At 32.9% G+C, this 16,628-nt stretch overlaps 2 protein-coding genes across 2 annotated transcripts; one reads left to right on the top strand and one right to left on the bottom strand.

The window, feature by feature from the left end:
• Nucleotides 1-5,933: 5,933 nt before the first annotated feature.
• On the top strand, nt 5,934-9,248 carry LOC114387657 (probable LRR receptor-like serine/threonine-protein kinase At3g47570). The gene is made up of 2 exons (XM_028347862.1): nt 5,934-8,641; nt 8,748-9,248. Exons 1-2 carry the CDS (start codon nt 5,944-5,946, stop codon nt 9,119-9,121), a joined length of 3,072 nt encoding a protein of 1,023 aa, XP_028203663.1. The 5' UTR covers nt 5,934-5,943; the 3' UTR covers nt 9,122-9,248.
• A 6,144-nt stretch (nt 9,249-15,392) lies between these two features.
• On the bottom strand, nt 15,393-16,575 carry LOC114386020. The gene is made up of 2 exons (XM_028346033.1): nt 16,539-16,575; nt 15,393-16,462 (listed from the first exon to the last, which is right to left on the bottom strand). The coding sequence occupies exons 1-2, from the start codon at nt 16,573-16,575 to the stop codon at nt 15,393-15,395; spliced, it is 1,107 nt and encodes a 368-aa protein (XP_028201834.1).
• Nucleotides 16,576-16,628: the final 53 nt, after the last annotated feature.

Raw genomic sequence — 16,628 nt, 5'->3', positions numbered from 1 at the left:
TAATGCTCGCCTACTTTCAATAAACTTAAGAGGTATTTAATTTTCAAGTATTTAAATCATTGAAGAAAAATATCAGTTTTGTTCCTTTTTGGATTTTGTATAGGATCTATTTGCTTCCATCTTTGTTGTTTGAGTTGATGTTGCCAAGGTAGGAAAATAAAGGAGAATCAAATCAGATCTGCATAATCTGATTTTGATATCAACTAACTACATAATTAGATCTATTTCCTATATTTTTAGACTTGAAATCTATAAATCAAAACCTAGTAGAAACCATTTCAAGTGATGAAGGAGGTCATTTTTTGCTTATTGATGCAGATTCCATTTAATGGTATATCATATATACTTTGGCCATTTAATAGAAACTCGGGGAGAAAGTGTAAATAGGACGTAGCTTTAATTGAGTAGAAATAACTGTGTGTATATCTCCTAGTGTACCTTCCATTTTAACAACATTCCAAGTTCCCTTGTCAAGATCTAGCATTACCCCACTGCCATTTCCCTCTTTAAACAATTCTAATAAAAAGGGATTACACCTGATCTTTATACTCTGAGCATCCTCATCAATTGTTTCTGCCATCTAGCTCACATGACTTTTGGTTTTTCTGTATTGAACAACATTCTCAAGAAGGGTTATTATTCAATTTTACTAAAAATTACAAAGTGAATAATAACCAAATACATTTTATAAAATCAGATAGTAGGTTGTGTAATCAAGTCTGTGAAGTTATTTTAAGTTTGCATACAGAGAATACTCCATGTAGGAGACTTCTATAGGGAGGCTATTGGTGTTTGTTTAGCCCACGACAATGATAATAGGAAGGTTGAACAAGCACTACTGAAAAATGATGCAGTTCTGAAGCTTGTGAAGTTCTTCCAGGGTTGTCCAGAGCAACATTTTGTACACATATTGGAGCCATTCTTGAAAATCATCATGTATAGGATTCTAATTCCTTCCTCTTAATTTGTCCAATTTTTTTAAGTATTTGGTTTTGTTTCCTTGAATGCTTTAACTATTTGATAAATTAGTCTTGCATCGATAGGACATAAACAAAGCGTTACTGCACCAAAGTCCCTTTTCCTCTTGTGAAGTGGAATAGTTGTAGGATGAACAAGTATTTCACCTATATTAGATGGATGGCAGAGAGAATTAGGGATTTTGCCAAAGTAGGCTCTAGGTTATATGCAAGGCCTGATAAATTAGAAGCTAGATTAATTCTATACTTTGTAGCATGTAATTATATATGGGAAAAATAAGATATAATAGGACATTGGGAATGCTGCTTAGCTTGTTATCTTTCCTTTGATTGTCCCACCCTTTGAGGCCATATAGTTAGATGGGAATTATAAGATAAAAGCATAATTGGTTCAAGGTCTATGCCCCAAACATTCTATCAGATGGGAATTAGGCCATGTATTCCACCATGTCATTTGATTTCTTGTAGACTTTTGTGTCCGTTGAAAGCTTCCAGTATGTATGTCCATATCGTTGTAGCATTGCATCATAAGAAGTTATTGTGAGCTTGTAGTTCCTAGTTGAGAAGTCTGAATTGGATGTTGCACTTGACAAAGATGCTCCAACGGGTAAACGCTGTCTAACAACAATTATGTCTGTTGGGTTTTGGAAAGTCTCTCAGAGAGAACCATTGGACTTATCAAGTAACACAAGGTTTCCTATCTCAGGTAGCACAAGCCTGTTCACTTGTGATTTCAGTGATGGTGTTGACCATTTGGTGTTGCCATCTTCATCAAGAATTGTGCTCCCTTTGAAAGATAGAAGCGTTTTACCAGAATCTGAGATGGGGGCATCACTGTTAGCAAACCAAATGATAGTGTTGGAAGCAGCATGAATGACACAGAGGTAGAAACTGGTTTGTTGGCCACTAGGGTTGAATATAACAACCTTGAATGTTTTGTTGTGAGAAAACATGAACGTTTTGTAATTGTAGTTTACTTAGTTTACATTTTTTACAATTCATGTATTCTTAACATTAAATATTCTTTTAATTCATAGTAATTAATAAATTTTTCATCAAATTTTTGGTAAAAATTGTTTCAAAATAGAATCAAAATTATATGTTGTGTGGTCTGCTTTTAAACTTTGCAGGTTAATTTTGGGGTTATTGAAAAAACATACAACATATTAAAAAAAATCCTAAAAACAACATCGATTTTTTAAAAAACCGATGTTAACTTACAATAACAACATCGGTTTTCCAAAAAACGATTTTGTTAATGACAGTTAACATCGATTTTTTTTTTAAAAAAACTGATGTTAACTTACACTAACAACATCGGTTTTCTAAAAAATTGATGTTAACATACACTAGCAACATCGGTTTTCTAAAAAACCGATGCTAACTGCCAACTTTAACATTGGTTTTTAGAAAACTGATGTTAACCTACACTAACAACATCGATTTTTTAGAAAATCGATGTTAACTGCCAATGTTGATATGAACATGCTTGCCAATGTTGATATGAACATGCTTCACTTTTTTTTTTATAATTCTTATTATATAACATCGGTTATTTAAATAACCGATGTTGTAATTTTACGTTAACATTGGTTTTCAAAAACCAATGTTAACGATAATACTTTCAACATCGGTTAATAACCGATGTTGAAAGTCCTAAATAATCGATGTTAAAAGTTTATTTTCTAGTAGTGACTACCCAATTTTCCAATAGAGGTGTTATTCTTCTTCAGAATCTTCAACAAGCTCAGATGAGTATGCCAGGAGTTATTGTTGCACTTGTACCCTCACCTACACATGTACATCCAACACTTGAGCCAACACCACCGTCCAATGAACCAACACCTCCACCTCCACCTACTCAACCTCTACTACCACTTCAACTTTAAGATTGATTATGATGTTCATCATTATTTCTCTCTTCAAACCCATTGTCTTTTTGTTTATGACAAAAGGGGGACAAGAAGGAATTTTGATTGTAAGCAAAACATCTTAATAAATAAAAAAATAATTTTTGGAGTATTTAGTATTGTTTTGCGCTGCCATACAAATACATGCTAGCATGTTTTAGCTTTTTATTTATACATATATATTATCATCATGGTATATTGAACTCAGAGGGAGTTTAAGTGCATTGCACATCTCATACAATCATGTTATTTTACACTGTTATAATCCTAATTATGTTTTTATGTTAGTCAAGATTTATATTGTTTATCATCATAAAAATGGGGAGATTGTTAGGTTTGGACGTCCATTTTCACACCTATCATATATTTGGATGATTAACAAAGAGTATAAATTGTTGATGAATTAATAAGTTTATTACAAGTGGATAGGATCAACTTTACTGAAGGACTTAATTGTTATCTACATATATAGCCCACACTCAAAGAGGGAAATATTCTGTTAACTATTAACCAAGGCCCAACACGCTAAAACCATGAGTATCCATTCGTCATATTAACCAATGTTATACACTAGGTATAATCAACACTTGTGCCCAGTTGGTATAAGTTTTGTATATACTGTCTTCATAACTAATGCAGTTCAAAAAGGCTGTGATGATCGAAAAGGGAAGTACACATGTTCTCACTCATAAAAATTTATTGTGTCTCTGTTTATTTTGAATTGCTAACATTTGAATTTAAGAAAATGACATAATAGAAGATAATAGAAGGTTTACACAAAATATTCTTTAGATGTCATTTTCGTTGAGGACAAGGAGCACATGCTACTGTTTGTACCTTTATTTCTCTCGTCTCAAATCAAAGCATGCCACGTAGCCTTTTCTCCTAGTGTGAGACAACAATCATTTCAAGGACTAGGCACTCTCATAACGGATTCTTCACTAAAGTCTATAAAAGGAAAACGAGAATATCTTTGAAGCAACACTCTGCAGAAATCGCTGGATGATTTATTTAAGTTTCACTATTTATCCTTTGCTAAGCAAAGTTACATTGTTCTTGAGCTTTATTGTTTATCCACTCACTGAGTATTATTGAATACTTGTATTAATTCAATCTAATGTTTGTGAAAATTAGGAGTGACTTAGTGTTAAACAATACTTGAGTTTTCTTAGATTTAGGAAAGAGTCTAAGATACTACCAGAAGTGGCTAGAAGGATACTCGTATAGCCAAGAGTGGTAGGACAAAATACTTATTTTGTAATCAAGTTTTTGATTAGTAGAATCCTTTACAGTTGTACAAATGAGATCTGGACATAACTCTATTTGAGTGAACCCTTTACAGGGTTCTCTTAGCGCTTTCTATCACTCTTCTAATATCAAATGCTTGTTTGAAAAATTGTTTTAGAACTCTATTTTATATGGTTACTGGACGATTAAACTTAGCTTTATCAAAACTTGTTTCCTCTCTATGAACAACGTTTAAACCTGTGATAAATGTTTTAAAAATATCTTTGATTAACATAATATTTAACATCCCTTCTTGAACGATTATTGTTATTTTACAAATTTAGAACTTAAAGATAAAATAATCTTATAAATTCAATTGTCAGACCAGTTTATCATATTTTTTGTACAATTATAGATTAAATTTAAATTTTTTATCTTTTAAGGACCAAATTATTATAGCCTTACACTTGAACCAAAATAAGTATTTACCATTATATTTGACATAATTAAAGATTACATTTAAATTTTTTATCTTTTAAGAACAAATTATTATATATATCCTCACACTTGAACCAAAATAATTAAGTATTTACCATTGTATTTGACTTCAAACTAGATTACGCATGCTTCGTGATATAAATAACTAGCTATCTTTATTACTATGCGTAGGTCAAATCTTTTATTTATAAAAAATAAATATAATATTATTTTAATAAAATCAAGATATTATATATAATACAGTAGAAATTAAAAATATACTAGCAATGACGTTTTTCTTGGAATGTTTCACTTGGAAATTGCAATGACTTTTCCTGGTAAAAATCAAGCGACACTTATTACACAATTGTATTTAAATTAATCTATCTGTATCTATTTTATATAGTAAAGGAGACTTAAATGTCTTCACAATAATTAATCGAAACTCAATTTTTATAATAGTTCTTCATAGGATGTAAAGGAATTTAATGGACACATTGTATTTAATATATAATTAAATTATTATTAGATGGTTTTAATAATTAAATATTAATAAATTTTAATAAATTTAATATTAAGTGACATCATTAAACATTATATTACTGCTTATGCCAACTTATTTTTTTAAATTATTTAATGTTGCTTTAAAATAGATTTTATAAATAATAACAACAATAATAGTAATAATAATAATAATAATAATAATATATGTAACGATTTCATAAATATATAATTAAGTTTAAAAGAATTCATAATAATTTTTTAATTAATAATTAAGAATAGAAATTAAGAAATAAATTATTATGTATATAGGTATATTTTATTTTTATTTTTTATTTAATTTAATTATTAAAATATACTTTATGAAAAATAATATTATTAAATGAATGATTTTATAAATATATAGTTAAATTTAAATAATCCATAAAATTTATTTTTATTAATAATGTTAGGTCGCAGGTTCAGATCCATTTACATAATTGGAATGCAAAGTGACATTGTTTTTAACACATTTGGCCTGCTTGGGTTTTTCTGCGGATTTTTCCGGTGAAATAAAATTTGTGTTAACATGTACATGAAGTTATACAATAATTTTATAAATTTCTCCTGAAGTAGGTCCCATATTCAACCCTTACGTGAATGATCTGCCATTCCCAATTGGTTATTGACTTGACCTTAATGTGTATTGATTACTTATTTATTTATTTTTTTGATAACAAATGAATTTCATTAATAGGGACCAAACTTGACACAAGGAACAACATTTCGATCACATCCAATTACCAAATTCTATATAAAGCTATCTAAGAGTAGAAATACAACCATCTAACAACCTCCAATTTCTCATCAAAATGAAGCATTTTTCTCTCGTTTCACTTGTATTTTGGTCTATATATGTTCACCTGTTTTCTCTATTAACATTGAACTTACTATGGTTCAACCCAAACATGATTGCCTTTGCATCAGGAAATGATACTGATTATTTGGCACTGCTTAAATTCCGGGAATCCATATCCAGTGACCCACTTGGAATCTTGCTTTCTTGGAATAGTTCTTCTCACTTTTGTAATTGGCATGGAATCACATGCAATCCCATGCATCAAAGAGTTACAAAGTTAGACTTGGGAGGATACAAGTTGAAGGGTTCCATATCTCCCCACATAGGCAATCTCTCCTACATGAGAATCTTCAACCTCAACAAAAACTACTTGTATGGGAACATCCCACAAGAATTGGGACGGTTGTCACAATTGCAGAACTTCTCTGTGGGAAATAACTCATTGGAAGGGAAAATTCCTACAAACTTGACAGGTTGCACTCATCTCAAACTCCTAAACTTATATGGGAACAATCTGATTGGCAAAATACCGATTACAATTGCCTCACTACCGAAGCTTCAACTTCTGAATGTCGGGAACAATAAGTTAACTGGAGGAATCCCACCATTCATAGGGAATCTTTCTGCTCTACTTTATCTCTCAGTGGAGAGTAATAACATAGAGGGAGATGTTCCACATGAAATGTGCCAGCTAAACAACTTGATAAGGATACGGATGCCTGCCAACAAACTAACTGGAACATTTCCTTCATGTCTTTGTAATGTCTCATCTCTCATCGAAATCTCAGCTACAGATAATCAATTTCATGGCTCTCTTCCACCTAACATGTTCCACACCCTCCCAAATCTCCAACGATTTTATGTTGCGCTCAACCAAATCTCAGGTTCAATCCCACCTTCCATCATAAATGTGTCTAAGCTTTCAGTACTTGAGATTAGTGGAAACCAATTCACAGGACAAGTTCCACCTCTAGGGAAGCTACGAGATCTTTTTCACCTAAGGTTGTCTTGGAACAAACTAGGTGACAATTCAGCTAATAATTTGGAGTTTTTAAAATCATTGACAAACTGTAGTAGGTTGGAAATGTTATCCATAGCTGACAATAATTTTGGAGGTCATTTGCCAAATTCTTTGGGCAATTTATCCACCCAACTCAATCAACTGAATCTTGGAGGTAATCAGATATCAGGAGAAATTCCAGAAACTATAGGAAATTTAATTGGCCTATCTTTCTTAACCATGCAAGATAACCGCATTGATGGGATTATCCCAACCACTTTTGGGAAGTTTCAAAAAATGCAAGTGTTAGATGTAAGTATAAACAAGTTGTTAGGAGAGATAGGAGCCTTCATAGGCAATCTCAGTCAATTGTTTCATTTGGAAATGGGTGAAAATATGTTAGAAGGAAATATTCCTCCAAGCATAGGAAACTGCCAAAAGTTACAATACTTAAACCTTTCACAAAACAACCTTACAGGAACCATACCACTAGAGGTTTTTAATCTTTCCTCTTTGACAAACTTGTTGGATTTGTCATACAACTCATTGAGCAGTAGTATACCAGAAGAAGTGGGAAACTTAAAGCATATCAATTTGATAGATGTGTCCGAGAATCATCTGTCTGGTTACATTCCTGGAACCCTCGGAGAATGCACAATGTTGGAGTCCCTTTATTTGAAAGGAAATACTTTACAAGGAATCATACCATCCTCTTTGGCATCACTTAAAGGTCTTCAACGTTTAGACCTGTCACGAAATCACTTGTCTGGATCAATTCCTGATGTTCTGCAAAACATTTCTTTCTTAGAATATTTCAATGTATCTTTTAACATGTTGGAAGGTGAGGTGCCAACTGAAGGTGTCTTTCGAAATGCAAGTGGATTTGTGATGACTGGAAATAGTAATCTTTGTGGAGGTATTTTCGAACTGCATCTGCCACCATGCCCTATCAAAGGTAAGAAACTTGCCCAACACCACAAGTTTTGGTTGATAGCAGTGATAGTTAGTGTGGCTGCTTTTCTTCTCATACTTTCGATTATTCTAACTATCTACTGGATGAGAAAAAGAAGTAACAAACTATCTTTGGATTCACAAACAATTGACCAGCTGGCTAAAGTTTCATACCAAAGCTTGCACAATGGAACTGATGGTTTCTCAACAACAAACTTGATAGGCTCTGGAAATTTTAGCTCTGTCTACAAAGGAACTCTTGAGTTAGAAGACAAAGTTGTTGCAATAAAGGTCCTAAACCTTCAAAAAAAAGGAGCACGCAAGAGTTTCATTGCTGAATGCAATGCCCTTAAAAGTATTAAACATCGAAATCTGGTTCAGATTTTAACGTGTTGCTCCAGCACAGATTACAAAGGCCAAGAATTTAAAGCTTTGATATTTGAGTACCTGAAAAATGGGAGCCTAGAACAGTGGCTGCATCCAAGGACATTAACTCCTGAAAAGCCAGGAACATTGAACCTTGACCAAAGATTAAATATCATGATTGATGTTGCTTCTGCAATACATTATCTTCATCATGAATGTAAGGAGTCGATTATTCATTGTGATTTAAAGCCGGGCAATGTACTTCTTGATGATGATATGACTGCTCACGTGAGTGATTTTGGCTTAACAAGACTTCTTTCAACTATTAATGGTGCCACTTCTAAGCAAACAAGTACAATTGGAATAAAGGGGACTGTTGGCTACATTCCTCCAGGTATGTTCTAAACTCCCAAAAAATTGTTTCTTTGATTTCTTCCCTTTTGATGAAAACTTGATATTTACTAACTACAAAGTATGGGCAATTTTTCTATATATTTTAGAGTATGGAGTGGGTTGTGAGGTATCTACGAATGGCGACATGTATAGCTTTGGGATTCTTATCTTGGAAATGCTTACGGGAAGAAGACCCACAAATGAAATCTTTGAAGATGGTCAAAATTTGCACAACTTTGTGGAAAATTCATTTCCTGATAATCTTTTACAGATTTTGGATCCATCACTTGCACTGAAACATGAAGAAGCAACAATAAACGAAGACCATAATCAGAAACTTACTCCAAGTGTTGAAAAATGCTTAGTTTCGCTCTTTAAGATTGGACTTGCTTGTTCAGTGAAATCACCAAAAGAAAGAATGAATATGATGGATGTCACTAGAGAGCTAAGCAAAATTAGAACCACCTTTCTTTCGGGTTAAGATAAATGGAAAATGACCTAATTCTCCGCATACAGTGCTTGTGCCAAATTTTAATTGCAGTTCCTTTTATTTATAATAATACTCTTTTGTTTTTTTTTTGTATTTATTTCAAAATTATTAATTTTCCTTTTCAAACTTGTTAATATAATAAAATTGAGAATTCTAGATGCTTCATTGCATATGCTGCCAGCTTCGGCTCTTCCAGATAAATTTGCTTATGTAGTTACAATTTCATTTTCTACCATTTTGCTATGCATTTCAAAATTCCAAAATTACAAAGGTAACCAACTTCTTCTCAAATTTCAGGCATTGACACTTCAATAATGAAAGTTGAGATCAAATGCCATAGCTATTTCAGAGACTGATGTGTATGGTTTAAGGTTCTAGTATTTATCCATGGGTTGTAGAATTGTTTAATAATTTTATCCCAATTATCTACTCATATGAATGCATCAATCTATCCTTCAAGTAACATGTATAATATACTTTATGGATGTATTACTCCATCAACGTAGTCGACTTATTGTACTTTCTTTCTTTCATGTGATTTTTCAAATTTTAATATAGAGTATCAAAATGCTTTCAAACTAAATCCATATCCGCATACCAAATTTTTATTTTATTTTATTTTATATTTTTGTAGATCCATGAACTTGTCTTAATATTCAGGGGTTTTATCATAGAATTAATTGTTTCCAATTTTGGTTCATGAGACGTGGAACTCATGAAGTTTGACATAATAAAAAGTGTACTGCAAGTCTGCAACAATATAAGTTAACACAGTGACTACATATGCTTCGCAGAGACTTTCAATCAATCTCTTAGTTTAAGGAATTTTACATTTGTGTCCAAGATCACGTTGTAGATTCATTGTTTAAATATTAAGATAACAAAGGAAAAAATATGTCAACGTCAACCATCTGTGCCAAGACTTTTCAATCTATCCAAAGGATAGTAATTGTAATCTGTGGAATCAGTACATGAATTCAATAACAACTTTTCTAGGAATGATACAAAGAACAAACATGTGATTTTGTCATTGTGAGACAACAAGTTAGCACTTAGCATGGCAAAAAGTGTAGAACTATGTGAACATGACAGATCAAATTTGACTTTCTTCTCATCCCTCACTTTTTAAATGTATCTGTTATTTTTTATTTTTTTTGCCTTATCTTTAATTGTAGTTTTTTTTAACAATCAAACTGATTAAAAGAACTAAACATAATTGGAATATTTCTATATGAATGCTATCCATCTTACTAAGGTTAGTTGGAAAACTACTCATCTCCTAATTCTTTGAGAGTTTGCTTTGTTAAAGCAAAATGATAAATGCTTGTCACTTGCATTGATTCTGCAGTAATTGCAGAATAAGATTCAAAGAGTGAGAAATATGAAAGTGCAAACCACTTCAAATTAGTCGATTATTTGGAGGCTAATCATGTGATTTTGGTGACTAATTCAAGTGTGTTGTGTTATATTTAACACATGATCAGCTCTACACGAGAAATCAGTTAGTTGTCCTCACTGTTTTCATGCTTATGGTTATTTGAAATCTAAAAACTAAGTTTAATCTAATTCTACATTGTAGAGTTTTGTTGATCGTCACTGATTGTAGATTGTAAATTAGACATTGTTATACGGTTAAGCTTTAATTTTCTAAAGGGCTAGAGTAGCATACTAATTGCAAAAAATTTCTTTAAGAGTGTTTTTGGATGAGATAATTTTAGAATTCTAAGAATTTTAAATGCTTCAATTTAAATTCCTTCATTTTTAAAATTTGTTTTTGGATAAAAAGTTAAATTTCTTCATTTTTAAAATTTTGTGTTTGGATAAAGAAATTGAGTTTTTTCATTTTCAAAATTTCTTATTTTGATAAAATAATCAAATGCATTATTTTTTAAAATTTTATATTTGAATAAAACAATTTTTTAATAAAATAATTATTTTTTTCATTAATAAATTCTATGTGCTATTTGTCGAGTGTGGTATTCTAATAAATGTGTACTATTTTAATCTATTTCAATTAAAAATATATTAATTTAACTATTTAAATCATTATTCCATTTACGGCCCACTACAAAACTCTATAAGTTTATAAGGCGGAACTATTTAGTAGATAAAATGACATATTAAATGTGATCTTAGAACCACTATAACATAAAAAATATACAAATCGAAATTCGCAACATAAAAAAACAATTTAGTATCATTTCACCTTGGAATGTTATTTAAAAGTTTATAGATAAAACTTGTTTTCTGTAAAAGTCATTGACCAATAATGCAATTACACCAAAAAAACTTGGACTGAAGCAAAATCTAGTTCCAAAATAAGTTCAACTTTCAAAATAATTCCAAATTTTCTAATTGTATTTGCTTTAGCACAGGAATTCCTTCATATCTTTTATGCAGAAAAAAACATAATGTTAAGTGTTACCAAACAAATCATATTTGTTAAAACGTAATATGCTATATAAAATGAGAGATATAAATGTAAAACATAATTATACAACATCTACATACTTGTCATGATATCAAATATACCTGTAATATTACATCAAGGCATAAAAGACGAGATGCAATCCTCCTTCTCATCCAATGGAAGAGCTTTTATAATCGCAAACTTAATGAGATTTTCTGTGTCAACCAATCGATTGCTCTATGTCGAAGTGCACAATTAAAATTAGGTATATTATCTAGCTCATTCACCACTTCATGTACCACTTCTTGAGCTTCTTTTATCTCCATCTTTTTTTTTTCTCCATCTTCTTCTTAGTCACTTCAACAAAATCTTTCAATGAGTCGGATACTTCTTTCATTGAGGAAATCATCCCTTTTTTCTCTCTACTCTTACTTGGGCGAATGTTTTTTCTTGTGGCAAAACTTGATCCCTCTATGATGTAGCTCCATGTGGAGCTTGTAGACCTTGTAGACCTTGGATCTTCTTCATCAATGGAGTCATTTGCTTCTTGAAGATCAATGGAATTGAAATGGAGAAGGAAGAAAGATGATTTGAGACATCAAACTTCAAGGAAAAGCTAAGTCAAGAACAAGTTCACCACCATAGGAAGCCATGGATAAGAGCTTGAAGGTAGAAGAAGATGAGTGGAGGGAGAAGGAGAGAAGGAGCACAAAATTCACTACTACAATTTTTACATATAACATAAGACCTTTAACATCGGTTATTCACATAACCGATGTTAACAAAAGCGCGGTGGCATTTTTGTAAATAAGTAGACTTAGTTAGCATCGGTTTTGGAAAAACCGATGTTAGTATGCCGTTGTTTACATCGGTTTTGTAAAAACCGATGTTATCGAGTCGATGTTAACATCGGTTTTATTATAACCGATGTTACGTAGTTGATGTTAACATCGGTTATTTTTAAAAAATCGATGTTGTTATCATTATATATTAAACTTTTGAAATTGCACAACCCGCGCGCTTGAACCCTATCGTTCTTCTTCTTTCTCCTTCTGCCTGAGATCGTCTTTGTGTCAAACTCGCCTGCGCTTCCGTGACTGCAACCACATTGTGGAGATCGTGTTTGTGGAGATTGTCTTTGCCACTTATCCATTGAGGTACGTCCTTTCGTTTTAACATTAGGCGTTCGTCGTTTTAACATTTGCTCACTTTCGCAGGTCGAAGAAAAGTAGGAAAGGAAAGAGTCCCGGAAAGGGTACTCCCAGGGCGTTATTGTTGTTTCTCCTTCTGCCTGAGTTCGTGTTTGTCGCAAACTGGGCTGCGCTTCCGTGACTGCAACCACATTGTCGAGTTCACATTTGTGGAGTTCGTGTTTGCGCTTCTATCGAAGGTATGTCTCTGTTGTATGTTAATGATGAAAATCCATTGTTCAATGGTCTGTCTCTGTTGTGATGTTTCGAAACCCTAGTTAGGCACAAAGGGTTAATCGTAACTGAATGTGTAGTGATTTAGGACCATATGTAATTGCTTTAAGCAGTTATTGCAGAATAAATTATGGAGTAACAGCAGGGGGGTTAGACAGTTTTTAGTGGGTTTTCAGGAAGGGAGAGACGAGGCTGTCAAATTTTTATAGAGGGTTTCAGGGACAAAGCTTTGATTTACACAGAAGGTTTCAGGGATAAAGCTTTGATTTACATATTGAATTTCATCCAAATTTTTGACAAGTCATTGTTACTTCCATCAATATTGATATTGTATCATGCTTAATTATATGCATTTGCTTATTCTGATCATTGTGTGTTGTGTGATTATTTCTTCCATGCAGGTACATGATTCCTATTTGTTGTGAGAGTGAAATGATGGGCAGCAGCACCAACTGAGGTGAGTTTATATTTCCTTTTTTTTGTCTTTATATTTGTTAGTTTGTTATATATTTTTTATTTTATATGTTTGAGTTTTAAATGTGTAAAAAATAGAAATAGAAAGGTTTGCTGATTGCTTAGGAATTCCTTGCTGTTTCATGGCATTCCTTTTGAACCTCAAAAGGTGCTAGATGATGCCTTAATTCTACCTTGGTCCTGGTTAAAATGTGGAGAGAAAGGTTTCAATACATCATTTAACCATTGGTCTACCAATCTTATGATGGCCTTTGGTTAAATTTCTGATTATATGTATTGGGGTCCTTGTGCTGGGTTATTGTTGGGTTTGTTTTGCTTTTTGGAAGGTGGCACTTTTGTGTCTTGTATCTTTTATTTTCAGTACCTCTGGTACTGTTCTGTTTAATATTAATATACATATTTTTGCCTTCCAAAAAAAAAAGGATAATCCAGTTGTCTGCAATGCAAGATATTAGCTACTTCCAGAGCCCAATTGACTCCACCACCTATAATCCCAAACTGACTTTTGCCAAAATTAATGTTTAGACCAGAAGCTAATTCAAATCCTCTTAGCAAAGCCTTTAGAAGTAGAACAGATTTTAACATATGAAAATTTTTAAAAGTAGAACACATTCTCGAACTTAAATGAAATCAAAAGGTTAAAAAGGAAAGACCAATAGAAAACATAATATAAATGGAAGCATGAGCTATATAAGCAAGCTGAAAAAAAAACTTGCACAAGGAAGCATTTCAAACTTTACAGTGACTAGGTAATTAGGTTAATGGGTGGACAGGCAGGTTGCAGTTTTACTAATTCTGTTGCTATCCATGTGGTGGTATTAAGATGGGCACTGTTATTGTCTATAATTGAAATATAGTATAATTGTTTTTTTTTCTTCTTAAAATTTGAACCGGCGCTATCATTCTTTGAATGCCATCATCTACCTTTAATGATTCACATCTAAATTGGTCCCTGTTTAATTAAATTAATTAGTTATTGCTTTAGTTTGACTGGATAGAAGTATGATATGTATTCTTAAAAAATTGTCCATGAGCTGTTTGATAGAATGACTGAAAAAGGCTTTAAATACACTCTCAGTATAATGTCTTTTGAGAGTCAATGTATCACCATGAAGTGAGAGTCATATTGTTGATAAAAGGCTTTAAATACACTGTGGCTAATTTCTGTATGGTTTTTTTTAGGGTTATCATTTACTACTGCTAATTGGCGTTGTTGTGGAAGCGCTTTGATTATATCTTTGAAGCCTCAAAGTCAGGTATTTATATCTTTGATTCGAAAACTAATTTGAAATTGTCGTTGTATGCATTACTGGTATATTTGTAACTTATGCTATGCCTGTCTACATGACCTTTCTTTCATTGGACTGATATGTTCATGCCTCTCTACATGACCTTTCTTTCATTGGACTGATATCTTTGAAGTATTTACTGTGATTTAAACTCTCAGAACTTGTTCATTGTTAGTGTTGAATGTTTTTGTAATTTTATCTGCTGCCCTTCTCTATATATATGTTGTGACTGCCACTGCCCTTCTCTCTCTCTTGTATTATCTTTTTTTTATCAACAAAATTATAATTTGTATTAATAACTGTGAGTACCAGAGGTACTAAATATACAAGGTAGAAACCAGCAGACTAGCAAAACCATAGGTCCTACGAATCAGGTGCCAATCTAAATAGAATACAATAACCCTGCACTACTACCCTAATCAAAAAATGATGTTGATAAATTACTAGACCAATAGTTGTAAGGCTGGGCAAAGCCTTTCTCCAGCTGTCTTCTCCGCAAATTCTCTTTTTTTTTTTGCTCAGCAAAATTAGATATTATATATATTGAAAAGTACCAGTGGTACTAAGATTACATTGGTAGATATAAATGTGCATTTGGTTGCTGTTTTATAACAGAACCACTTACAACAAGCTAATTGATACATAGATTTTGAATCCTCTACAGCCTATTTACTAAACACTTCCTTTAGGTCGGAGGACCACTGATTAAAATGTGTTCCAAAGTCTCTCTCCATATTTCTAATCCATGTCCAAAGTACTATAAGTGCATCATCAAGCAATTTACTTCCATCAAACGTGTCGTTTTGGAATATTATTCTATTTCTGTGCTTCCATGTTGTCCAAGTCATAGCAATCAACCAGGATCTCCATCTTGTGAGTTGCTTTCCCCCTGTAAAATCAGCCATGTGCTGCAGGTAATGGTCCCTAGGATTTTGAGGTAGTACTGTTGCTACTCCAACCCAAGATAAAGACTCCCACCATATGGGTAGGATCTTTTTACAACTAAAAAATAAATGGGCAGCCTCCTCCTCTACATCTCCACAAAATGGGCACTGTACCTCATTTATCACAACCTTCCGCCTTCTAAGATTCATCCTAGTTGGAAGTCTGTCCCTAATTAGCCTCCAAGCAAAAACCAGTGATTTACTTGGTATTTTGAGCTTCCAAATGTCCACAAAGTCCAAATTATGATTAGCTCCCATTTGTGCTTCCCATATCAAGTCATATCCGCTTTTTGTTAAGTAGTATCCACTTTGATCATGCTTCCAGCTCCACCTATCCTCCCTATTTGGCTGAATCTGCTGTTGTGATAGTTCTCCAAGGAAATTATCTGCCATTTGAATTTCACTATAAAAAAGAGCCCTCCTCCAAGATAGCTTCCACTCCCATCCGCCATTGGTGTTATTCCCTATATTCATAATGATTTGTTTCTGTTTATCAGATATTCGGTACAGCCTTGGATATTTGTCCATTAATGGTATAGCATTATGTGTCCAAGGGTCCTCCCAAAATCTGAACTTCTCCCCACCTCCCACCTTCCAATTTCTTTCCGTTTTGACTACCTGGTTCTGTTGTTGCTGCTGACTTGATAGCAGGTCCCTCCACCAAATAGAGTCTTCGCTTCCTCTAATGCCTTCCTCCAATGCCCTCCAACCTCCATACTTTGATATGAGTATTTTTGCCCAAGGTTCCTCTTGCTTGTGAAATAAGTCCCAGGACCATTTGGCCAGCAAAGCTGAGTTAAAGGTCTTAAGGTCTTTAATACCGAGACCCCCTTTATCTTTTGGTTGGCATACTTCCTTCCAGCTCACCCATGCAATTTTCCTCTACTCCATACCTCCTCCCCATAAGAATTGTCTCCTTCGCAAATTCCCTTTAGTTGGGATTGTATCTTTGATCAA

The sequence above is a fragment of the Glycine soja genome, chromosome 15, assembly GCF_004193775.1.
Source record: "Glycine soja cultivar W05 chromosome 15, ASM419377v2, whole genome shotgun sequence".
Lineage (NCBI taxonomy): Eukaryota > Viridiplantae > Streptophyta > Magnoliopsida > Fabales > Fabaceae > Glycine > Glycine soja.
The sequence above is the reverse complement of the archived record's forward strand: the minus strand, read 5'-3'. Positions and strand labels throughout refer to the sequence as shown.